Source organism: Candidozyma duobushaemuli (assembly GCF_002926085.2).
Source record: "Candidozyma duobushaemuli strain B09383 chromosome Unknown B_B09383, whole genome shotgun sequence".
Taxonomy (NCBI): Eukaryota; Fungi; Ascomycota; class Pichiomycetes; order Serinales; family Metschnikowiaceae; genus Candidozyma; species Candidozyma duobushaemuli.
Genome location: NW_020289895.1, coordinates 1,986,989 through 2,011,042, shown reverse-complemented (window position 1 = coordinate 2,011,042; position 24,054 = coordinate 1,986,989). Strand labels below are relative to the sequence as shown.

The window sequence follows — 24,054 nt, the reverse complement described above, 5'->3', positions numbered from 1 at the left end:
ACCAGAGGCCCCCTTACATTATTGAACAAGTGTACCATTCGGGGTTAGCGCTCACACGACTGATATACGAATCCAGCCAAAATCACCACAAGTCCAACAGCAACTCCTTTAGTCCGGAACTGATTGGCTTGTTCAAAAAGCTCACCCATTTGTGGGTTCTTGACGACTGCACCTTCAGGAGACTCTAATTTGGCCTGTAACTTGGCCTTTGGCGCCAAATCTTCGCTGCCGATATCAGAGCTGTTGGAGATTTCATCAACCTCCTCGGACCCCGAGGACAAGTTCTTGATGAGTTTGCCTGTGCCAAAGTCAAATGAGGAGATATCAATGGAGATGCGGCGTGATAGGCTATCTTGGTTATCAAGCGGGGCCAAGCCATTCCCATGCTTAGCCTCCAAAATGTTTTTCTTATCCTCAAGCTCTTTGCGTAAGTCTGCCTTCTCATACTGCAATCTCTCGACCTCGCCCAGAAGGAAGCTCATGACTTTGCTCTTTTCGTCCAAGTCTTTCTTGTGATCATCAATCTGTGCCTCGTACTTGGTCAGTTGCTGCTCTAGCGCCTGATCAAAACAGGCTTCTCTCTTTTTGTTCTCCTCATTCAAGAAAGCCTCGTTCAATTCATGGAGTTTCTTGCGGTAGTTGCCCAAAAACGATTCGAGAGAGCGGAGGGAATTAGTTTGCTGTTTGACCTTTGCCAAGTTGGCAATTAGTGTGTCTAGCGTTGTCTCCAAGTCATTAGGCTTTGTGAGGCGTGAGTTCACAAAGATGCCACTGCTAACCGGATCGGCAGTGGATGCAGTAAAAACGTCGTCGATGCACGGAGTAACGTCGGAGAACATGCCCTGCTCGAATGCTTTTGTAGTTCTGAACTCCGAAAGTTCGTCATCTTCTTCCGGCTCTTTCTTCTTCCCCTGAATCTGTTCGTAGACGTCCTGGATGAAATCAAGGTGGCGCTTCTCGGAGCCCGTGAGTTTGGAAATAGCGTCAGGCGTGAGTTTGGGCATTCCCTCGAGTGCAGGGACCGAGGGTGTATTGGAAACAATGTTGATGTCTTCGACGACAGCACTGATCTGTTTGTGGCTTGTTTCCACCTGAATATTGAAGCCCAAGTTGACACGGTCGCCAATATTAATAGGCACGGGCTCGGTGCCGATCTTCTCCTGATTGACGTATGTACCATTGGAGGAGCCCATATCCTGAATCATGAGTTGACCCAGTTTGGGCTCGACGAAAAGACAAGCGTGGTTTCTCGAGAGCACACGCAGGTCAAAGTAGCCATTCGACACTGACGGTTTCACCTTCAGCCCTGTAGGACGCCCTAACTTGCACAGATCTGGGAAGTAAGGAACATGGATATGTTTTCGGACAAACGTGTCGTTTAAAGGCACCAAGGTGACGTAGAACTCGGCCTGATGGCGCTCCTGGACCGCATTTGAAGCCTTGCTCTTCTTTGGAGCCGCAAGCTTACCATTAGAAACAGTCTTTGTGTGACTTCGTGCTTGAACAGGTACTGGAGTAGAAATCACCTGGGACTGAGAATTGGACCGTTTTCGAGTTAGATTATCCCTCGGTGGGGCAAGATGCCCTGAATCTCTTCCAGAAGCAGGCACCTTGTGCATCTGCATGGACGTAGCGGTCATGACAACGCTGGAATGGAAGGAAAGTGTTTGATTTGGGATTGAATCACAGTGGTGATACATATAGCACATCCGTACACCAGGGGTACTGAAGCGGTGATCGGAGATGAATGGAAGGGTTTTTGGGAGTGGCCAGAGGCAGGTAAACTGAATTTGAAATAGGTGGTTTTTTTCAAAAGTAGGTAGGTTGTTTGTGGCAGGTTTCTCGGTTAGTCGCACTAGGGTTTAGACGAGCAATAGAGCGGTATGGGTGTGATGTCAGGAGGAAGAAAAAGAAAGAAAGTGTTGAAGATTTGAATTTGTCGATGCTTTCAAAAAATCGAGAAAAAAAAAAGAGGTTACTTTCTGGCCACTTTAGCGAAAGATGTATGGATGGGTTCTCTAAAGTGTTGTAGGACTGTTGATACCAGTCGCGAAACTGAGGTACATCAACATCAACAGATCAAAACATCCAACAGATCCACACTGCATTTTCCTGTTACCCCTCCACAAAACCAAAACTCCCACATTATCAAAAGCAATGTCACAGCCGCTGCTTTACACAACTTCCAGAATCTTCGAAGACCTGGTTGATCTTCTAGGGTCCTCCCTTGAGTCTCTAGAACTGGCGACTAAGGATATCCCCAGACTCAAGCAGGTGCTCGATACACAGAAGGTTTTCGGTCTTGTGCCCGAGCTGGATCTCAAAAACGCCCAGGCTCGGCTCAAAAACGAAACTCACCCGCAAATCACATATCTCATTGAAAAGCTCCAAAAGGAAGTAGCTCGTCTACAACGGAAGAAGATGTCGCTAGAGTCGGACTTTAATCTCCGTAAGGTTCGCTTGGAGATGGTGGGCAAGGGTGCTGATAGTGATAAGGAGGCCAAGTACGAGAAGTTGAGAATGCTCAGGACAAAGAGGGATAGACTCAAGTACAGCTTGTCTCGCCAGAGGTTGCAGAATTACAGGCTGATTCCTCTGCTTCCGCCTCCGGGAAGGGATTCATAGGGAACTGTTGAGCTGTCATTGAGCCATTGAGTTGGAATATTTGGCGTCGTTCATATGGTAGGGATATCTAATGAAATCAGAAGAATGAGCAGCTGGAATGCTATTTCTCCTTTGAAGCTATGGTGCAAGTTATCAACCAAAATAACCACGACATCCCTGCAAAGCCTAGAAGCCTCCATTCAACCATGCTGATCTAAATGCTGTCTGTTGTTATGTACTAGAGTGCTATTCATGGTGCTCCATGAACCTATTTACTGTTCAGCGGCATCGGCCTCCTCAGCTGCGAGAAGCTCCTTGCCGTCCATATGCTCGATAGTACCGATATTGAGGAGCCTGGCAACCTCCTTGGCAAACAAATCGCCTGCCTTCTTCACATCAACGTCAGCATCAGGCACCAACTCCTTCAAAGACGCCGCCTTCGTGCCCGGCAAACCACACATCGTGTACGTATTCAAAAACTTCATGTCGGGATTTACATTCAAGCCAATACCGTAGGATGTGATGGCCCTCTGGATATTGCAACCGACCGAGGCGATCTTCAAATTGTTAGGGGCCATCCAAACGCCAGGATTCTCGTTCGTGTGGCTCTCCAACCCGTAGTTCTTGCTCAACATGTTCTGGACTCCCCGGAGCAAAACGGCATCCACAAAGCACTTCACTGTAAGCTGACTAAACTGCTTCAAGTCCAAAATCAAGTATGCCGTCAACTGCCCGTTTCCGTGCCAGGTGACCTGACCTCCACGCTCAAGCTGGTGATATTCACATCCCAAAGCCTCGTATTCAGCGACTTTCTTCACCAACAGAGGGTCCTGCTTCATCTGCTTTCCTCCAGTATACACATTGTTGAACTCAAACGTCAAAAGCGTCGGAAACGGCTTCATCGAGAGTACCTGCTTCAAGAACTTATCCTCATATTCACTGAGAGCAAAGCCCTGGTCCAAAAAGTGCTTCAGCTGCTTGCGAATCTTGGCCTCCATCTTCTTGAAGTCCAAGTTAGCAGCCACCATTCGTTTCTGGATGGCCTCTCCTTTTTGAAAGGGCGTGATTCCAGGAAAGTGGACATGCCTGAGCGTTTTATAGTTTTCGTTGAGGGGATGAAACCGCAGGCATGTGGACTGGGCTCTGGTCAGAATCCTTAGCATGGTGGTTCTGACTCGGTTACGCACAATCCTCCATACACGATAAGGTGTTGATACTCCGACCCGAGAAGCATACAATACGATAAGGCCTCTGAGTTGTCTATAGAGATAAAAAAAGGGGTTTCATCTGATCAGCGAAAAGGATCTTGAACTATCATTTGACTTGGAGTCGTGGAAATCCGTTATCTGCCACCTGCTGTATGAACTGATACACCAAACAGAATGGTCAAAGTCGAAAGGGGCCGCGTCAGAAAACAGATCCGGGACCTGAAACGGTTCAAGGGGAACCAGGTGAAGATAGGAGGGTCGGGAATCGCCAAAAACGAGGTGGAATTGGAGTGTTCCCAGATGACCCTTCTACTGAAGCTATACTCTCCAGGAAAACTGCTTCTGAGGTTGAATGAGGCTTCAAAAAGGCAGATAATGGAGCATTTGCCACGTTTGGTGGAATTTCCAGAATTGAACTTTGAAATCCACCTCTTTTTGGCGACCATCGCTACCAACTACATCTGCTCATGGTACTCCAAGCTAGGCACCGATAACAACGACTTTATCGCTGAGGTGTACTGCCACATGTGTACGATTGTTGAAGATGTAGTGCTGAGATTGACGCGGGCCGTTGAAGGTGACCGTTTTTTGTTCTTGGTGGACGACTTTGCCAGGATCTTGAAGGACCATGTTGAGGCAACAGAGGTGGTTGATGGACAATTTGCATTTTTGAGAGAGCAAAAGAACTTGAGGCTCAATCGGGTTCGTAAGGAAGCGTCCGACGAGGAGTTGGTCGATGCCTATTTGGCTTCCCAGCATGCGATATTCGACCCACAGACCACAATTGAAGCGTCACAGGAACCACGAAACCTTTATCTACGGGTTCTCACACATAAGCTTCTTGAAGCGGTCTTCTACGGGCGAAAGGATAACCCGTTGGAATCCGGCATTGTGGATACGTTCGTGGTAGGCCTTGTGGGCGACTTCATCTTGGACAAGGCGTTTGAGAAGCTCTCTTCGCCTTCATTTATTATTGGAACCGTGCTTGCGAAAATTGCTGAAATCTCCACGGTGGAACCCAAGCCTCAGGCCAAAGAATCTTTTGTTACTCGTGCCAAAAACATGTACTCCTCTCTCACAATCCTAGCGCTGGTCGCTTCGGCTAAGAAGCAGGAGGTGCTACAAACAAAAGAACTGTCTGAATGGCTGGTTTTTGGTTCCGCCATTTTTGGTTTTCTAAACTCAATTTCGTCCTTTCAACGACGCATTCCCATCGGCTTATACGGCATTGGTATAGCTCAAGCCATCTTGCTGTCGCTTACATCGGTGTCCGCCAAAATCAACGCATACTGCTCGCTGAAATTGCTCAAATTGGTCTCCAGCAGCCCAATTCTCGAAGATCAAAGCATGGCTGAGAATTTGAAAAACCTACGCATGATGCTCTTCGAGGACCAAAAAGAGAGCAGCGTGCCGCCCCAAACCAAAGAAGTTGCTGAGAAGCTACTTTCAAACGTTCAAACCATCTTTGCCAACTCTGGTATCCCGATTCTGTTGTTCCGCTATGATGGAGAGACCGACAAGGATATCCAGGCCTGTTTTGTCAATGCTTTGGCGAGATTTGAGAGCCAGAAAATCTGCAACGATCTTCCTGACTCCAGCAAACTTAATCAGCTTCTAATCATCCAAATCCTCGACTTGATAGTTGCCAGATTATATCCCGAATTGGTAGACCTGGGCACCTAGGTGCAGGTCACAGCGTCAGATAAGCTTGGTGTATCTCAAACATCACCAACATGTCCGTTGAAGAAATTGTGACTGCACTTGCCAAGCCCGGCGAATACAGCTACAGAGGCACTCTAGAAGCTGCATCTACTTGGCCATCGGCCGAGGCTGAATTGCTGAAGGCCATCAACACACTCGAGCTCTTTGCATATGGAAACTATGGTAGCTTCCTCCGACACCAAGGCCAATTCCTCGACTTGCTGGGTCAATTAACCAAAAAGCTCGTCCAGTTGACATTGATATCGGCTTGTAACGAAAACGAAGGCAGACTTGTCCCGTTCGAGACCGTCTTAAAGGAGTATTCCCTAGAGCAGGCTCTAGAGGGGAGGGAGGAGAACTTGGAGCTGCTAATTATGGAGATGATCGATGAAAACGTCATAGTCGCCAAAATTGACGAGCGGCAGAGGTCTGTGAAGTTTGTGGAATCGCTTGTTTTGCGAGATGCATTCAATGATAGGAAGTATCCTCTTCGGGTGCTTGACCAAGAGGACGTTCGGAAAAGATCAGTCTCGGAAGCAAAAGCCTTCTTACAGCATTGGCTCGATACCAAGGTTATTCCAGCCCAGGCCGAGCTTCAGGATGCCTAGTGAAGGTTAGAGGTACTGACTTACTCGACATTTTCCAAAGCAGCGAGGCCCTCTTTGCATGTAATTGAGAGCAGTCTAGCGAGTTTTTGTCCCGTCAACTGTCTATCGAGAAAAGACCATCTCCTATGGAAAGTGGTCGCCCATAATTATGTCTCCCAGCATCACATAGCCATTGCATGATATGATACCCACGCAAAACAAACAACCTCATCTAGGCTGCCATAAACAATCTTCCTCTCTATCACGACTTTCTCAAACTGGGCCTAATTGAACTTCGACTTAGTGTCCTTTTTCTAAAGTACAAAATCTAAAACCCTACAATGTACTCTACACTCGGGAATCAACCCTGATGCCACACCAAATGAATCCTCAATGTATTATGATAAATAGTCGTGATATGCTTGCCATGAGGCGATCTACGCAGTGAAGAGCTTGGCCACGATACCAGTCACACCGCCCTCTTCCTTCTTCTCAATCTCGTACACACCGTACGCAGCAACACCGGTGCCGAACGTCAACAAGTACATGGCGTAGTTGTGGTACGAGCCGTACACTCTAGAAGGAATGTAATCGATGATACATGACTGGAAACCGACCCAGGAGTGAGCAAGCAAAAAGGCAGACAAAGTGGAGTCAAGCACCACGGAAGGGCCGCTGAAGAAAGATGCACCAATCAAAGGAACAAGGCCAATAGAAATAGCCCTCTCGGCGGTCCAGTGGGCAGAACCGTGGCTCTTTTGTGGTTTAGGATGCTCGTAAGCGTCGTTGACGGTTCCAACAATGTAGCCGGGAGGCTGGGGGATGGTTTTGATGTGGCGGACGGCCTGCACAAAGGAGGGTCTAGCGATCAGCTTCTGGGCTTGGAGGCCAACACGGGACAACATGGTTGAAGAAGTAGTTGGAGTTGATAGTTTGATTTTTTAGGTACTTCACAGAACCTCCCTCCCCGGGTTTTCACCTGCCTTACTTGTCCGCGCGTTGATTGGCGGTGCAACACCCGTACATCTCCGGGGCACCAGGCTCCCGGGTATCCACCAAACACTGAATCAAAAAAGATTGATTGACTTATTTTTAAATATTAGGGGAAGAGGAAGAGCCTACTGTCTTTTAGGTTTTTATGGCAGGTCGTGTGCGGCGTTGTGGTGTGGGTGTTGTTTCGGCTTTTCGCAGCCATTATTGGGTTGTGATTAGGGTACTAACTGGTTTGATGAAAATCTGAGATTCATGAAGCTGAAAGGTCTAGCTTGTTATGTTTTTTGAGTGAGTCAACGATTCTTGGTTGGTTCCACAGTCCTTAGGGCAATGACTTCGTTAAAGACCGAGAAGAAAATGTAGCAGCATATGAAACCATGAAAAAGGTTCTTTCTTTTGTCAAGGTTATATCGAATTTAGCAGGACAATTCTACTAATGTAGCAAAGTGTTCCAAACCTTTTCATGGAATATTTGATATGTGTTTAATCAGGGAGGACCGATCTGAGGTATAAATCGCTTACGTCAGTGAAGAAAGTTCAGCGGAACATGGATTACGAAGAATCTGAATAGAAAGTGTACTTCTCCTTTTCTTCTTTTTGCTACTATACAAGCCAGCCAATTACTCCACAGGATTCTTGGAATTCTTCTATTTACAGATACCTAGAAAGCTGACGGCTCAGAACAACGGTTTACCATCCAGCTTCCATAGATGCTACCCCCAACGAGATATCCTTCTCAACCAATTTTAGAACACCTACTCCTTGTCCTCATCCTCGTGCTCCTCGAGCTCCGGAACCCTCACTGGCGGTCCGAATCTCTCCTTAAGTGCCTTCTCCAAAACTCCAAGCGGTCCCCTGTAGTATATTATTTTGCTGAACCGGTTCACAACGCTGTCGTACCACGAAGGAGGATCACGATCAAACCCACGTAACTCCAATTGGAGAGCAACACAGCGCTCCTGAGCTTTCTTGTCCTTGAGTTTGCCATACATGACAATCAAATTCTCCAAGACCGTGTTGAGCACTGGAGCTGCCCTGGCAATATTTCTGTGGTCAAAGTAAATCTCATCCACGACCTCCTCGCCCCACGCCACAGCACTTTTCTTGTAGTTTCTTGCCCATAAGATTTCCGAAATGTGACTCTTCATCTCGGCACTGAGCATCTTGAGATTGTCCTCGTCACAGTTAAAGAGAGGGTACGATGCCTGGGTCAATTCACCGGAAGAAATGGTATTGGCAATCGTCGTTACGCTTTTCAAGTTGGCCAAGTAGATGTTGAGCGCCTGCGAGAGCAACTTCTCCTTTTCCTTCTTGCCCTTGGACTTACTCTCCGTGGCGTACACAAACGCTAGACTGTTGAGCGAGCGGATCAACTCGTCAGATACCCTCAGGTCGTCTTGTAGAAGGTAGTTGTCCAAGTGGACTTTCAGGAAAGTCTGTGCCAACATGTCAACGGCACGCTTGAGATAGAGCTCTTTCTCTTCTTGCGAGGTCGAAATGTCACTCAAAAGACGGCAGCACTGACTCATCCTCTCCGCATCTCCTAGTCTGTAGAAGATCTCATCATTGTCAATTACCTGCTTGAGCATGCTGATGGACTCCAAATGCTTCTCTTTCGCCAAAAGGGCACGCGAGTATCTCAAAACGATATCGATGTAGAAGTTTGTGAAGTCAGCTCCCTTTTTTTGAAGCAATGCTTCACTGCTAACCAACGGCACAAGGTAGTTTCTTTCTCCGTTGACTTCCTCCTCAAACTTGAAGTCTGGGTCGATTTTTTCACCAAACTTCACAAGCAAACGACGGTAATGCTTCACAGCGTGCCTAGGCAGCTGGAGCACGTCATCTTTACCAATGCCTTTCACAGCAGTCACTGTATTTTCCAAACCCACCAGGAACGGAATGTGTTGTCTTTTGTCTGCATCCTGGTACAATAGGTACAAGGAGCCAAAACAGACGACCAAGCCGCCTAAATAGGCTCCTCCAATGATGTTAGCTATAAGACCTCCAGATCTCAAGGAGCCTATGGTGCTTGAGGAGAGCTGGCGAGGCTGACTTCTCGTCAATGGAGGGTATCTTAATGATGCACGTGTTCTAGGAAGCAACCTTCCCGAATTTTGAGCCAACCGAAGCATCGTAGGCCTGATTTATATGTACAAGTCAAAATGAGTAGTAGCTGGTGGTGATGCTCATGGGAGGGAGGTGCAGGTCTGTATCAACACTAGCAAAAAACAACCACAAGGTTCTACCAATTCACCCCAAATTCATGTGACTTCGCGCCATGTATGCGTCCAAAGTGTTCCTGTGGATCGCTACAAACTGGCTTATCACCGATCCGGCTCTTCGGCTCGGGGATCCTAAAAAAAATTACCATACAAAAACTGCAGCAAACACCTCCCATATATACATATGTGGAGGAAGGCTAGCCACGTCGAAGCTGTGGCCAATCAGCATTGCGGTTTTTCTAGCCATAGTGGTAGGTGGGGTGCTCTTCTGGGTGTTTGAAGCCTCCTGGCTATGGCACAATCTCCTGCCTGCCTTGGTCATCATATTCACATACTTTTGGCTTTTGACCATTATGTTTATGGTGAAAACCGCTGGCTGTGATCCAGGTTTTGCTCCAAGGAATATCCATGTATCATATAGCCCTGAGTTGATCAGGGAGGAGGACCATCGTGCTCCTGATGAGTTCTATAGTACTGTCTCACTTCCATACTTTGGAACCCAAAAACCAACTACAGTCAAATATTGCATTACTTGCCACATCTGGAGAACGCCTCGCATGAGCCACTGTCACCATTGCCACTCGTGTGTATACATCCACGATCATCACTGTGTGTTCTTGAACAACTGCGTTGGTTTCAGAAACTACCGTTATTTTCTTTGGTTCTTGCTCATGGTGGTTCTGACATCCGCCATGCTTTCAATTCTCGGCTGGGTCCATGTTTACCACTACAGGATGGTGGAGGACCCGGCAGTGGCGTCATTTCTGGCGTCTATTTCCAAAAACCCCGTTGCATTTCTTCTAGCATTGTATGGTATTTGTGCCTTCGTGTACCCAGCCATGCTCCTCGTGTTCCATATCTACTTGTCTGCTAATAACCTTACAACGAGAGAATACCTCAACTCCGTTTTCACAACAAGAAAGCTTCCTGAGGACGAGCGCTATGTTAATATATATGATACTCGCGGCATTCTCCGCAACTTGTGGAACTCCTGGTGGGCCATGCCACAGGGAGTACCAACACGCAACATCCGTGGAGTTTACGAGAAAGGCGATCTTCGAAACGAGCCTCTCAGATCGTTGGAGGTGGACTGAGCAGGTGAGTGGGGATAAGTCAATTAATATTTCAACCTCGCCAGAAACGGGCTCCCGGGTTTTTGATGAATGTTATACCATGACCAAGAATTGGTATTTCACCATTTAATGCCTGAAACTGTTCTACATAATTAGATTGAGGTGTCTCATCCCAGCATTTGCAGCCATTCTTCACTTCCAGGTCACGACATCCCATTTTAACCAGAAACGCATCGAAGCCACGAGCTTCACCTAATAGTAATAATAAATTCCACACCACCTCTTATTATCTTTTAAATTCATCACTTTTCATGCTCATCTGTAAGTCGTATCCGATATACCCACGCGCGCTATTACATTTCCTCATTAAGTCGCATATCAACACCATCTCCTTCTAATATATGAGCCTGCTGCCGACTGAGGGTCCTCGGGACTTGGTCGAGGCGTTGGCAGTGAGCCCATTTTACCATCTTCTTCCAAATCGGGAAATAACTCCGCTCCTTTCGTACTTCAGTACAGATCATCCAGCACCCCATGTCCACATACAATCAAATCAGCGGCTCAAACGCCTCATGGACCGAGCGATAGAGGCAGTTAATGAAGATGCTGACGCGTATAAAGACGCGATTGACGCGATGATGAAAACTTTTGGGAAAAATGACGACGTCAAGTTGGAAAATATCAGGTTCAAGAAACCCGTGATCGCTAGTGAAGGGCTTGGTCAACCGTGTGTGCCCTCACTACCCCCATTGTATGCTCGAGTCCTTGAATCAGTTCCTGATGTGTCTAATGATAGCCTTGTGGAGCAAACTGCTGACCTTAACGGGCCACAATTGAGCCATATCGATGGTGCAGCTTCTGCAAAGAAATACGACCTACTAATCGCCGAGGAGATCGAGCGACAATTCTCAAGCCAGAAACGCAATCTAAATATCTCCTCCCTGAAGTCCAGAAAGCGTATCCATCTTGATTCAGAGCAGCTCACCGATTCGACCATTGCAGGCATAGTCGATCTTATAGACAAGGTGGGCCTCGATGATGCTGACGAAGTCATTGATACACAGGTATGCTCAGTGGAGGGTAATAAGCGTCTTCTAAGTCTGGAAGCCACCCGCCTGTTGCTCCATCATTTTACACGATTGGCAGAAGCACACAGAGTCCCAGAGTTGCACCTGGATTATATCAGAAGAACACAACGGCTTTGTCTCAATCTCATCAAGGATGCCGAGTTTGCAACATTGAGGTCACTCCAGGCTACAAGACTACTTCTAATTATTATTTCTGCGAGTGGGTTGGAGAAGCGCCTCTACACTGAGACTTATATCTCAAGTGTAGTCGACTATGTATCGACTGTGCTCATGGAATTGAGTACTACTGATGAGAATGCCTTTGACGAAAAGGCTTCTTTTATCACCAAACTTTTCCAGGATCTAACGAAATACGTCAGCTCAGCGACTACAGATGAGCGAATTCTCACAAAGATTGAATACTCGTGCCTCGATGTCATCTTTGGTGAGGCCAAAGAGTCAACGGATATTTGTTTTTCCCTGATTCAGCTTCTTGTGGCCATATTTCGGACCTATGATCACCAGCGTCAATTCCTTGTTCACGAAATTTTGAACAATTTCAGTCGAATCGAGCGTCTGGGCCAATCCACCCAGCTTTCAACATCTCAGGGTATTACAGTGTCTTCATTTACCATGTCGCTTGTAAAATTCATCCAGTCCATCGATCTGGACTACCCTCACACTGAAATCAATGAGTACACAAAACTTCCCAAGTCTTCAAACCCCACAGCTCAAGTGAACAAAAAACGTCAACGTATTCTAGATAATCTTGCAGGCAAGTTCACGGAAGTGAAGCATCTTGCCCACATGATTGCGTCGTTTTGCACCGAGAAGCTTATCTCATCGGAGACCAAATACAAGACCGCATTGAATATTCTCCTAGATGACCTTCTCAATCTTCTTGTATCTCCCGAATATCCAGGAGCGGAAACGATCTTGGTATCCCTTACTACCCAAATTATTGAAGAATTGACCAGTGGCTCGATCCAAAGCTCGAATGAACCTCTCGCACTTGATATAATTGGACGTGTTGGTATAAATATACTCAAGCTCAAGAAGGAAATAGGCGTTGTTGCAAGTGGCTGCTCTGAGCCTCTTGAAATCTTACAACTTGCTGATCTCACTGCTCAAAGCATGCACCTAGTTGCAACCAATAGGGATTACATCAAATGGAGAACGTTGTCAAAACTTGCTGCTATCTCCTCTAGGGAGTCCTCTGGAACCTCTCGACATGGCTATTTCCATTCAAGCCCGGACAAAAAACCACGAGTTTCAGACGCAGAATCTGCTGTTCACGAGGCAGTTGATCTCTTGTTCTCACAAACGACACCTTCTACTGGCAAAGGTGAGCTGGCCTCATATAAAAAACTCAATCTTATGCATTCTCTAGATGCGTGCTACGATGATTTTTTGAATTTGTTAACACATACCCTAGAGAGCCCAAAAGTACGACTCAGTACCAAAGCAATCAAGGTCTTGTCTAGCTTGGTCAATTTGGACCTGGATATTTTCAAGATCCCGAAAATCACTGTGTCCATTTCCAGGCTTCTAGAGAGTAACGCAGCACTGTCAAGAGATGCTATCATAGATTTGCTCGCAAAATTTATTTCTTCCAATACTGATTTATTAGAGAGGTACTACAAACCTATTTGTGCTAGAACTGGGGATGAGAGCGTGGCCGTGAGGAAAAGGGTCATCAGAATCATGAAGGAATTTCTTGATCTCACTTCAAACGTCGATATCAAATCTCATTTTTGTATGAGACTTATGAGAAATTTGGAAGATGTGGAAGAGAATATGAGGGAACTTGCTCAGGAAACGTTGTACAGAATCTGGTTCCACTCATCTCTGACTGCAAGCCGCAAAGATGTGATACTTATGATGATACAGGTGATCACACACAGTTATCAAAGTCAGCGCTTGTTCGAGCATTTTATTCTTTCGGACGTCAAAGAGGGGAAACTTTTAATCAAGCAAGATCAGTTAGCTCCACTTGCAGAGACAACTTTGGCAATTGCCACTGATTTGATTGACACAGAAGACCAAAAGATGGCTGAAAATTCATTGAAACTTCTTTCTATCTTTGCTAAAATTGATATGGATATCGTGGCTCAAGATAGTCTCCTCTCGCTTCTACCTTACTTGTCAATGGCAGATTCTAGCGAAGATGTTTGTTTTTACTCCCTTAAGATAATACGGTCTGTTTCTGCTCGAAGTCCAGCATTCAGCGAGGGATTCACAAGAGATCTTCAGGACATTCTTCTCAAAAGGTTGACAAAGTTCAATGTTCGGGAGCTCCATCAAGCTGTCCCCATTTTGAATGACTTATGTGAGCGATCCAATTCGCAAAATAGGCTATCTAACGCCATAGCATCTTGCATCAAATTGTTGGGAAGCCGCATCGGCAAGCCCGAGGAACTGGATCAGAAAATCCTCGTCGTAAAGCTATTGCAGTTATTCGGCTGTTTTGGGGCATTTTGTGACCTTGAAGGCTCGAGAGATCTAATTGAGAAAGCTAATGTGGGACTCAAATGCGATGAGACGGTCACCAGCCTCCTTATGAGATTTACATTGCATTTCTTGAAGGAAGATAAAGGATTATCTACGCGATCGGCCGCAATGAAGAGTCTCTTGTTGATTTGCACCTATCATCCAAAAATGTTTCTACTGAAGCCAGTTATGAGACTTCTCAATGCTGAATTTGCGAATGGCTCTTATCGAATGAAATTAACCATCTTGGAAGGGTTCAATTCATTTTTACTGAAGGAGGATGATGATGCTGGAAAGCGTAGCTTAGACGAGACACATTCATCTGAAAAAAGACTCGATGTTGAAGTTTTTCATGGCACTTCACACAACTATATCAATGACAGTGTATGTCTGAGTCTCATTCAAAGTTTCATTACTCCTGCTCTCGAGCTTTGCTTACAAGATGCCAGTCCTTTGTCACTTACACCAGTAAGGTTTCTCGAACTCATAATGAAACTTGGGTTTGCCAATCCAAAAGTATGCGCTCCAACAATTATTGCATTGGAAGCATCGCCAAACAAGTTTGTGAGGAAAATTGCATTTGGTCTCCATAAGCAGATATTCGAGAAGCACGAATCTTTAGCTGACAGGAATTATGTTGAAGCTTTCAAACTAGCAGTCAACTATAACAAAAAGGTGGGTGGTGATAATATTTGGCAGAATGTTCTGTTCCTCAGGTCGGTCTACAAAGTAGTCAGCAGAAGCTACTCGAGCAAGAAGAGATTAATCCTGTCTCTTGTACGTCTATTTACGATTGATACGTCGGTCAGTGACTTGCAAGCCAGCATAAACACCAGAGACACGATTCTATTCCTTGTTCTCAACCTCTCTGTGTTGCCATTCCTGTCGCTCGAGGAAGTCTGTCTTGTGTTGTATCATTTGGACAGGAGTATTACTCATGAGGGCATCGAATTAGCAGACAGAGTCTTCTCGACAGTTGGATCAAATAGCGGAGAAGGAATGTCGGTGGACAATCTCCAACTCCTCTTTGTCCACTCCCAGTGCTATCTTGCGTTGATTTATCTTCGTCAGACACTCGCAGCGGCCTTTGCAGTTTCGAATAACGTGATGGAGAGCTTTCTGCCAAATCGGGTAGATGTGGAGCTCAGACAACAGCCAAAAGCAGTCACGCTTATTGACTTTCCTCTTGAGAATCTAGAGCTTGACGTGAACATCTCGCACCCAAGTACCTTTGGGCCGCTCTTCACTCGCTTTGTCACCTCCGTGAAAGACTTCACTTTGTGAGATGATGATAATTACAGAATCAGAGGTTCAATTCGTGGGAATTGCAACGGACCAAACACAAGGTCGTACCCGTTATGCAATAGAAGTCTCAGCAGGGGCCCATACTCCTCGAGCCGTTGTTGTTCTCGTTCCTCTTGAACCAGAGTCAGTGCCAAGATCAGCTCGTCACTATCATCTTCCTCCACAGGTTCGCTATCAGCTGCTTTGGGATTTTTCCTGCTTTCAAATTCCTTGATGTCAGCGATACATTGCTCGTTACGGGCTTCCCAGTTTTCATACTTCAGCACAAGTCGCAGAAGCTCGGCGGCTGTGGCATGGCGTTTCCACAGTAGCTCTGCAGCATCCGACTTATCGTTGATATACGTCATTTTGGGCAAGTGACGGGCCCAATTGTTTTGCTGAAGGAGCATCAATTGCATTCTGAAGTTGTCGACCTCGTTGGCGATTCTGTTTTTGTCAGAGCCTGTCATGGACTTCTCATCTCGCTTCATCTTCCGGTGGAAAGGTAGATACACATCGTCACTGAGTGGATCGCCCTTTGTTCGCTGCCTTCTCGGAAGCACGATCTCCTTCCTGGATATCTTTGTCGATTTCAGAGTGGCTTTCCTTTCTGGCAAACGGCTCATTTCGCCATAGTATGTAAATGGACGCCTTTTGGAGCTTCCTTGGTCGATAAACATCGGGGCATCCTTATATAATACAGCGTTGGAGCCGTCGAAGTCAAAAAGCCTGGAGGCCCCTTTAGACCGCTCCTGCAGCCGCAAGCGACGCTTCTTCTCCATTAACGGTGCTTCAGCTACGCTTGTGTTGGTCCTAGCGCGCCCTAGAAAAAAGCTACCAGTAACTAACCCTCCGCGAGATATCAGGATTCACCACAATGAATTTCCGGAGAAGAGACCGGAAGCCGGATGGCCCGGTGTCGTCGGATGAAAAATCGGAGGCTAGAATCTTGCGGCCCCGTCGCGGTCACAGGCTTTTATCTCCCAAGTTGATCTTGGGTCTTTTGGTGTATTTCCTCGTTATCATACACTTTTTCGAAAGAGTTAGGGTAAAAAGCGCCGTCAACGTTTGCCAATGGGACAACTGGGAGAATTGGACCGGCGAGAAAGCTGAAAACATACCTCATAGAATTGCTTTCATTGCTGATCCCCAACTTGTGGATGATCATACGTATCCCAAACTACCCAGGCTCTTGGGCTATATTTTGAGACGGATGAGTGACAATTACCTCCACACGAACTACAAATTCATGCAGCATTACCTTGATCCAGATACGGTTATCTTTTTGGGTGACATGTTTGACGGAGGACGTGAGTGGGATGACCCTATGTGGTTAGATGAGTACAAGCGCTTCAACAAGATTTTCCCCAAGAAAGCAAACAGAAGATCCATTCGCTCGCTTCCTGGGAACCACGACATTGGGTTCCAGAACATCACCTCTCACAATGTCGAGCGCTTCGCAGCATATTTTGGTGAACCCAATGATTTCTTTGAGTTAGGCAACCACACGATCGTTCAATTGGACACGATATCTATGTCACACGAGGATCCTGCCATACATACACCATCTAGACAGTTTTTGAGCTCATTGAACTCGAAAATCAACCCAACAATGCCCAGAATGGTGTTGACACACGTTCCGCTTTACAGAGATCCCAACGTTGAAACGTGTGGCATTGGAAGGGAGAAAAGTCGGCCATTTCCCCTCATGAGAGGACATCAATATCAAACTGTGATTGACTTTTCGTATACCCTGCAAATCCTTTCGCAATTGTCGCCTGAGATAGTCTTCAGTGGAGACGACCACGACTACTGCGATATGCATCATGTTGATTACACCGATAATTCCAAGACTTTGGCTCGGGAGATTTCCGTGAAGTCCGCCTCCATGACTAACGGTATAAAGTATCCGGCTATACAACTTCTTTCGTTGAACAATCCTTACGATCCCAACCCCAAGTCAAAGCTAGCATCCCCAGACGACACCACAACCTACAAGACCAAGATGTGTTACATGCCAACGCCTTACACAGGTGTCAAAATCTACGTACTCAGTTATCTTCTTGCCGTGGGTATTTTGGTCGCTTGCATAGTATACCCAGAACGTATCGAGATTTATCTTGATAAGTCAGCTGGATCCTCGCTGGTTTTACCGAGGTTCTGGCAGCATTGCATGGTTGAGCATGAAAAGCATCACACCTTTAGGAGGAGGTTGAACGAGGTAGGCTTCCACAGTGCTATCTTATTGTGGTCGATATTATGCATTTTATCCTTATACAATAGAAAATAAGAACGTCTGTCCTCGATTATTTGCGTCCAAAGAAACGCTCAAGGTAGTTTGGAGAAAAATCTGTTCTCTTGGAGATGTACTGTCTGACAGTGTAGATCTTCAACTTGGCCAAGTGACCCTCCGTGATCAATGAGTTGATCAAGTTTGGTTGCACGGTGAACAAGTTACTGATTTCCTTAAGAATCTGGAAGTTTTCTGTGAGCTCAGGAATCTCCCAAGTATCAATAACAGACTGATAGTTGATCACATCTTGTGTTAAAACAAGACCACCATTGGAATTGACTTGGAATTTCTTGAAGTGATCAAGCAAAAGCTCCAATGAAATCATACCAATTTTGATCAACACATCTCTTAAGTTTTCGTTGTTCAAGTACTTTGAAAGGTACTCGTAGACATTGTCTAAGAAAGTTGTGACTTCCTCACAGACATCCGTGTACACCTTGTTACTCATGCTTGTATCATCACAGACAAAATCCTTCTTTTTCTGTTTTTGCAAAATTGATGTGAGCTTCTCGGTGACGAGCTCAACAGTGGCCGCTAAGATCAAGTTCAAACTCTTCTCGCACCGGGCGACATAGTTGTTGGTCAAACTGATCATCCTGTTTCTGATGGCAGGGCTGTTGACAGCACAAGGAAGTATGATTTTCTTGATGCAAGATGATAGAAGACGCAAAACCTCCGTCGTCAAGTTGAATGTTTTCATGAATTCGAGGTCACACTCAGGCTTCAGTCCAGCAACGGAAAGCTCGAACTTGGCTCTGTCAAAAGCAACCTCAAGGCCACCACCAATGTAAAGTCCACCAAAATCCAAAAGAAGGATTTCAAGCACTTCAAGAGAGTATTCAGCAGACTTTTGCGGGGCGAGCTCCAAGATTCTCGCAATGGCCTCGATGGCAAGTTTGATAATCTGTTGGACTTTGGTGATGTTGACTTCACCAAACTCCATGTATTCTGTTTTTCTTTGGGCCACATCCGCTGACTCCCGAGTCGAAAGCGGTCTTTCTGGTAGATGCATTTTCATAAAGTCTTTAAATTTGTCAAGACGCTTACGCTTGATGAAGTGGAACATGTGCTTTTCACCGGCATTAGGATCGCCTGATATTAGGCCATTGCTAGCAATTTGGTTGTTTTGGTTTTCCCATTCCTGAAGAGCATCTTCAAGGGAACGTTTCGTGATGGCCTTTTCGTTGAATTCGGTGAACCTTGTAGCAAGGAAGAAAATATAACGCTCCAACATGTCCTTCTCCATGCGGAAGTATGTATCATCCGAGAGATAATCAATAAACAAATCGTAGTAGGACTGGTCCAAAGTCACTGCAAGTTCATTGTTCTCATCGTAATCGTTGAGAGAGAAGTACTCCTTCATATCCTTGGTGAAGTCGCCCACAAGAACGTACAAGGCATGTAGGAGACGAACGTGGACCAAAGGTCCATGAGGCAGCGAATACAGCAAAAGAGTGGAGACCTTGTTGTTGATCATCTGGGCGTAGATACGCTGAAGGAGCATTTTGAGCACTGGCACAGGCTTCTCAAAAACCTGTTGGATGACTCTCAGCTGGCCACGAATGGAAATCTTGAGTCTGTCAAGGAGAATCTGAGTCTTTTCGTCGTCAAAGAGACTATGCACTTGGAAGTTGGGATCAGCGAGCTTCGTCCAGATCGCCTCATCTTCCAAAATGGACACGCCCTCCTCTTCGTCCTCGGTTTGTTCTGCCTCGTTGAATATATCACTCTTGTTCATGAAAGCCAGAACCACACTGGCACCGCCGTTGAATTCAAACATGATGGTTGCAATTTCCCGCATTTCGTCGTAATCGGAGTCCTCGCTGGCTAGTTCGTACCTTTCCACGAGGCCACGCTCGAGAAGCTCGGAATACTTCTCAATTGTAGTAACACACTTGCTCACCTTGGGGATATTACCCGTCATTGAGTCGATCTTTTTCGCCAAAGTGAGAAGGTTCTTCACGGTTCTGGCACACTTCATCTTCAGCTCGGTGTCTCTGGCGGTACGTAGCTTCTCAAGTGGATCGTACTTCTCCTTGGTATAGAAACCGTGGTAGGACCGAATCAAGAAGATGGTATCGACCGAACGGTCACGGGAGTTGGTGATTCGGTTAAGCTTCTGGTTCAATGGGTCAATGACATCAGAAATATGGGAAATCAGCGTGTCCAAGTCGTCAAACAGAGAGACAATCTTCTCAACCTGACCAGACAACTTGAGCACCTGTTCACTGTGACGCAATTCGAACTCCTCCACGTCTTTTTCGGTTTCCTTGAGCTCCTTGGTAGACTCCTCGGACAAGTGCTTCAAGTGACGAAGCGTTGACTCGAATGTACGAATGTACGGCTTGGGATCCAAGTACTCGAGGTTTTTGACCTCTTGACCCTTCAAGATATGGTCTTTGCTCAATTCCTCCACAAACTCATGAACTGAGAGGCCATCTAGAAAGTTATCAAGACTGAGAAGACGGCGCACGTCCTCGTCAAGGTCGTAGATGGCGAAACTCATAAAGACCTGGAGGTTGGTGTGTATTTGGAACTATGTGTTGTTGAGACCTGTACACCCATCAACACTTGGAATAGCACGATCGGGCCATCAGATACGTGGGATTTGGGTAACTTTATTAATTAGGAGAAAGAGATTATTCGTTCAATTGATTTCCTTGAGTTCATATTTTATGTTTGACGAGTTTTGTGAGTTCGTTGATTTCCATGATCTCGCGAGTATAAAAAGCTGTCTCATACCTAAGGTCCTTGATTGTTCGTTTTAGACCAGAGAAGACAATTGAGCTCTTTAAATTTGTAAGCTAGGAAGTTTGATAATTATAGTTGTGTTATTGGGTTTGTTGATTTTTGTTGTGAGTTTTACATTTATTTCTCATTCACTCATTTCTTACGAATCTCGAAAACCAGAGTCAGTACTAACTATCTACCAGTCATTTAAAAATCATTGATAGTAATTCAACTAAGATCATAAGAAGTTTGCTTCTTCACTTAACTCTCAAGTTATACTGAGGCAACATAGGCACTTCAACGATTCTGCTAATCTTTCACCGAATATTTTGTCTTGTTTAATCGCTACCGATCTACATTTTCTACATTTGCAACTTGAAGATCAAGACGTTCAGTATATACCTATCTCGAGTCAACCACTTAGGCGGAAACCTTGAAGGTGGTGTGACATCTACCACAGTACTGTCTGTCAGGGTGGTTGGCCATGAAAATACCAGCACCACAGTTAGGGCACTCTCTTCTCAATCTCTCAACCTTACCGTCGTTGTCAACCTTGTAGTAGGTCAAGACAGCCAACTTGTGCTTTCTGTGCTTGTGCTTGATCTTCTTTGGGGTGGTGTAGACCTTCTTCTTTCTCTTTTTACCACCACCTCTCAATCTCAAGACCAAGTGAAGAGTGGACTCCTTCTGGATGTTGTAGTCAGACAAGGTTCTGCCGTCCTCCAACTGCTTACCAGCGAAGATCAATCTCTGCTGGTCAGGAGGAATACCCTCCTTGTCCTGGATCTTGGACTTGACGTTGTCGATAGTGTCGGAAGACTCCACCTCGAGGGTGATCGTCTTACCGGTCAAGGTCTTGACGAAAATTTGCATATTGGCTTGTCGGCAGCTAAAGGTGCTTCTTTCTTACCAAATGGTGAGGAGCTGAGTTTTGAAAGCGAAAGCTTTTTCAGCGCGAGCAGACCACGAGGTCACGTGCTTGCAGATGGCGAGGTGCAGCACACTGTGACGGCGCGACGCAGAACGTGACACGAGCGTCAACAGTTAGGGCTCGCGCCCTGAGAATACATCAGCTTAGGCTGCAAATGCATCACCCCATCAACCCATTCTTCTCGGTCATTCTCGGATTATCTTGGTATAATTGTCGAACGACCCCTCCCAGGCACAGTAGAACATTGCCTGCCTTTATCGTCAGCCTCTCCATTATCTCGTGGTCATTTCCTATCTGGGACGACCAGCATTTGACGGATCTGAGCAATCCAGCCAGTTCAGTTTGGTCACCAAAACCAAAATATTATTTCCGGTCCCTTCTTTTCCGTGCAGTTGTAGATGATTGGCGATTCTGTTTTGAAGAACCGCCAGAAACTCTACCACGAAAAGGCTCCTCGTCGGCGCCAAGTGGAGTTGCCGGAGTTCAAGCTTCCAGAAGAACGGAGGCCATCTGCGTTCAGCCGCTTCTTGGACGTATTGTGCTGCCGAAGTTAGAAGGCAATTCGAAACTAATACCAATCGTCATCATCACTTTCATCGTTTTGCGTTGCTTTCTTGGCTGCAAATGTCAAGGCCCTTCTGTTGACCAACTTCTGACGGAACATCCACGTCTCGAGCCCCTCCGCAGGGAAGTCTGTTCCTGAGCCGCCGAGGCCCTCAAACCCCACAATCCTGGCGAGTTCCTTACCTTTCCTATACGCAATCACCACAGGAAGCACCTTGAGCTGAAGCTTTGCCACCAAAAACGGCGCCAGGCCGGCCTTGATAGCCAATATTCTCACGTCAACGTGTTTTTCAGCCACAGCAGCCAACCGCTCGTTCATCACCTTGCACCGGGCAAACTCAGGCTGGTAAAAATGCACCATACACACATCAGCCTTGGTGACTAGGTCCATAAGCTCTTTTTCGTCGTTTACAAACGTCACCAGCCCCAAATCCTGCCCGAGCTCGTGAGCAGCACGGTCGATCTTGCCGAATTCACGCTTTAACTCGGCCAAACGGGCCTCTCTATATTGAGCCAGCGACTCCTCTGCCTCGTTGTCGAGCTCTTCAAGCAACTGGTCCAAATCAGAATCCAGCTCGTTATCCGAGCCGCCTCCGGTCGCCCGAAGCGCCTTTCGCTGGTACTCCTCCACCGCCTGGGTCTGCTTTCTGTCCATGAAGAGAGTTGTTTACTTCGCACAGTGAACAGCGACATGAGTTGAACAACAGCCCGGAAACAGAAAATCGGGAACATGGCTTCAACAGAAATTATATCCATAAACAACACATCGTCTCATTCATCACATCTCCTCGAGAAGAGCCATGACACGCTCTAGCTTCTCCTTGTTACTGGCCACAAGCTGCTTGTATGAACCAGCGGGAACGCCTTTTTCCAAAAGGGCAATGCTGGCAAGCACGCTCTGGTCGATTTGCCTCACAGTGGCCAAGATCATCTCCAATTCAAGCAACACGTCGGACATGGCGTGGGGTATTTTGAAGAGTTGAGCTGAAGAAAAGTGGTGTCTGCGAAGTACTATGCGAACCCCAGATTTCGGGATATGGCATGGGTGCAAGTCACCACGATAGTATATTTAAAAGTTGGGTAGATTTAGATTATGAATAGATTAATGGCATGGCGTGATGGGATTTTGTGTAGTGGTTGTCAGTTTGGGGTGCTGGGATACAGATGGTGTAGGTGAGTTTTTCACCGATAGTGAAGTGAGTAGTAACGGGATAGAGATGTGATTTGGAGGATTTGTTAAGTTTGGTACAATGGGTTTGTAAATTGTGAGAATTGACCATGTATAATGAAATTCGAGGATTTCTTTCGTGGATCAATCGAATCAACCTATATAGCTACTATAAGCACAGAGAAAGCATCACATAACTCACAAAGAGAGGTTAAAGCAAATGCTAGAGGCACTACTATCGTTAAAGTTGCTATATAAATGCAAATCTAGGTTACCTATGGCACCTTGGGTCCATTACATAGAAATACTCTACCTCACTTACCCACTAACTGAGTGATGGGGTACTCTTCAGAGGCACGTTTTATCGAGTATTCAATCCCTAAAACTCCTTCAAATCCCCTTCTTTCATAACGTCCTTCTATGGACATTGTCTGCCTACCCCAACTACACCCCTGTCAATGCAAGTCTATAATGCTATATGCTGATGAATGCTCGTTCGTATGCTATGAGGGCTAGCCCTCCATCGACACCTCGCGGTACCGCTGTCTATCAATTTCCCGTTGCTTGATCACCTCCACCAACATCTGGCGCAACTGGTTGTTTTCGTGGATGAGCCCAATCTTGGCCTTTTCGTTGTCATTGAACAACCCAAGGAGATAGTTGAACTCTTTGCAGAGCTTGAGGTAAGCCGACTTCATGGTGGTGTAGGTACCCACCATACGGCTGTGATTGGCCATCTCCCGCTTGAGTGCCGCCACAGTGTCGATGTTGAGGTTCTGGTGATCTTGTGTTTGTTCATGGATGCCGTTTTGGATGCCCTGTGGGTCTTCTGGAGAGGATTCCAAAGATCCGTGCCCGTCGTTGGCAAACTCCGGAGCGGTCCAGTCGGTTTCCTCGGGAGAAAGCAGCTCAGGGGTCTCTAGCTTGACGTATTGGGGTCTTTCTAGCTCCAGAAACGCCTTTTCTATAGCGGCGTCTATGGCTAGATCCGGGTAAAGCAGATTGGAAGGCGCCCCGTTTGCACTGAACATCTGAATATCCGGAGTTTCTTGTCCCACAGGAACATCCATTGCAATTGTGCCGAAATCCATGGAAGTCGAAAGTGATCCAGAGAGGAATCTATATGCGATGCCTGCGAT

At 46.3% G+C, this 24,054-nt stretch overlaps 15 protein-coding genes across 15 annotated transcripts; 6 read left to right on the top strand and 9 right to left on the bottom strand. All coding sequences in view use genetic code 12, as the record gives it.

Annotated features, from left to right (window-relative positions):
• Positions 1–44: 44 nt before the first annotated feature.
• Positions 45–1,640, bottom strand: CXQ87_002336 (uncharacterized protein; the record flags this gene model as incomplete). The annotated part of the gene is made up of 1 exon (XM_025480849.1): positions 45–1,640. The coding sequence occupies one exon, from the start codon at positions 1,638–1,640 to the stop codon at positions 45–47; it is 1,596 nt and encodes a 531-aa protein (XP_025335149.1).
• Positions 1,641–2,157: 517 nt separating this feature from the next.
• SPC19 (Spc19p) lies at positions 2,158–2,625 on the top strand (the record flags this gene model as incomplete). Its single annotated transcript, XM_025480848.1, has 1 exon — positions 2,158–2,625. One exon carries the CDS (start codon positions 2,158–2,160, stop codon positions 2,623–2,625), a length of 468 nt encoding a protein of 155 aa, XP_025335148.1.
• A 251-nt stretch (positions 2,626–2,876) lies between these two features.
• Positions 2,877–3,767, bottom strand: CXQ87_002334 (lipoyl(octanoyl) transferase; the record flags this gene model as incomplete). Its single annotated transcript, XM_025480847.1, has 1 exon — positions 2,877–3,767. The coding sequence occupies one exon, from the start codon at positions 3,765–3,767 to the stop codon at positions 2,877–2,879; it is 891 nt and encodes a 296-aa protein (XP_025335147.1).
• A 219-nt stretch (positions 3,768–3,986) lies between these two features.
• Positions 3,987–5,495, top strand: CXQ87_002333 (uncharacterized protein; the record flags this gene model as incomplete). Its single annotated transcript, XM_025480846.1, has 1 exon — positions 3,987–5,495. One exon carries the CDS (start codon positions 3,987–3,989, stop codon positions 5,493–5,495), a length of 1,509 nt encoding a protein of 502 aa, XP_025335146.1.
• A 50-nt stretch (positions 5,496–5,545) lies between these two features.
• On the top strand, positions 5,546–6,121 carry CXQ87_002332 (uncharacterized protein; the record flags this gene model as incomplete). The annotated part of the gene is made up of 1 exon (XM_025480845.1): positions 5,546–6,121. One exon carries the CDS (start codon positions 5,546–5,548, stop codon positions 6,119–6,121), a length of 576 nt encoding a protein of 191 aa, XP_025335145.1.
• Positions 6,122–6,537: 416 nt separating this feature from the next.
• Positions 6,538–7,005, bottom strand: CXQ87_002331 (succinate dehydrogenase membrane anchor subunit; the record flags this gene model as incomplete). Its single annotated transcript, XM_025480844.1, has 1 exon — positions 6,538–7,005. The coding sequence occupies one exon, from the start codon at positions 7,003–7,005 to the stop codon at positions 6,538–6,540; it is 468 nt and encodes a 155-aa protein (XP_025335144.1).
• An 843-nt stretch (positions 7,006–7,848) lies between these two features.
• Positions 7,849–9,225, bottom strand: CXQ87_002330 (uncharacterized protein; the record flags this gene model as incomplete). The annotated part of the gene is made up of 1 exon (XM_025480843.1): positions 7,849–9,225. The coding sequence occupies one exon, from the start codon at positions 9,223–9,225 to the stop codon at positions 7,849–7,851; it is 1,377 nt and encodes a 458-aa protein (XP_025335143.1).
• A 443-nt stretch (positions 9,226–9,668) lies between these two features.
• Positions 9,669–10,409, top strand: CXQ87_002329 (palmitoyltransferase; the record flags this gene model as incomplete). Its single annotated transcript, XM_025480842.1, has 1 exon — positions 9,669–10,409. One exon carries the CDS (start codon positions 9,669–9,671, stop codon positions 10,407–10,409), a length of 741 nt encoding a protein of 246 aa, XP_025335142.1.
• Positions 10,410–10,789: 380 nt separating this feature from the next.
• Positions 10,790–15,143, top strand: CXQ87_002328 (cohesin-loading factor complex subunit; the record flags this gene model as incomplete). Its single annotated transcript, XM_025480841.1, has 2 exons — positions 10,790–15,049; positions 15,108–15,143. 2 exons carry the CDS (start codon positions 10,790–10,792, stop codon positions 15,141–15,143), a joined length of 4,296 nt encoding a protein of 1,431 aa, XP_025335141.1.
• A 97-nt stretch (positions 15,144–15,240) lies between these two features.
• Positions 15,241–16,011, bottom strand: CXQ87_002327 (uncharacterized protein; the record flags this gene model as incomplete). The annotated part of the gene is made up of 1 exon (XM_025480840.1): positions 15,241–16,011. One exon carries the CDS (start codon positions 16,009–16,011, stop codon positions 15,241–15,243), a length of 771 nt encoding a protein of 256 aa, XP_025335140.1.
• Positions 16,012–16,106: 95 nt separating this feature from the next.
• On the top strand, positions 16,107–17,410 carry CXQ87_002326 (putative lipid phosphatase; the record flags this gene model as incomplete). Its single annotated transcript, XM_025480839.1, has 2 exons — positions 16,107–17,334; positions 17,358–17,410. 2 exons carry the CDS (start codon positions 16,107–16,109, stop codon positions 17,408–17,410), a joined length of 1,281 nt encoding a protein of 426 aa, XP_025335139.1.
• A 125-nt stretch (positions 17,411–17,535) lies between these two features.
• Positions 17,536–20,028, bottom strand: SEC10 (exocyst subunit; the record flags this gene model as incomplete). The annotated part of the gene is made up of 1 exon (XM_025480838.1): positions 17,536–20,028. The coding sequence occupies one exon, from the start codon at positions 20,026–20,028 to the stop codon at positions 17,536–17,538; it is 2,493 nt and encodes an 830-aa protein (XP_025335138.1).
• Positions 20,029–20,672: 644 nt separating this feature from the next.
• UBI3 (ubiquitin-ribosomal 40S subunit protein S31 fusion protein) lies at positions 20,673–21,125 on the bottom strand (the record flags this gene model as incomplete). The annotated part of the gene is made up of 1 exon (XM_025480837.1): positions 20,673–21,125. The coding sequence occupies one exon, from the start codon at positions 21,123–21,125 to the stop codon at positions 20,673–20,675; it is 453 nt and encodes a 150-aa protein (XP_025335137.1).
• Positions 21,126–21,751: 626 nt separating this feature from the next.
• CXQ87_002323 (uncharacterized protein) lies at positions 21,752–22,705 on the bottom strand (the record flags this gene model as incomplete). Its single annotated transcript, XM_025480836.1, has 2 exons — positions 21,752–22,390; positions 22,553–22,705. 2 exons carry the CDS (start codon positions 22,703–22,705, stop codon positions 21,752–21,754), a joined length of 792 nt encoding a protein of 263 aa, XP_025335136.1.
• A 722-nt stretch (positions 22,706–23,427) lies between these two features.
• On the bottom strand, positions 23,428–24,006 carry CXQ87_002322 (uncharacterized protein; the record flags this gene model as incomplete). The annotated part of the gene is made up of 1 exon (XM_025480835.1): positions 23,428–24,006. The coding sequence occupies one exon, from the start codon at positions 24,004–24,006 to the stop codon at positions 23,428–23,430; it is 579 nt and encodes a 192-aa protein (XP_025335135.1).
• Between the last annotated feature and the right edge of the window lie 48 nt (positions 24,007–24,054).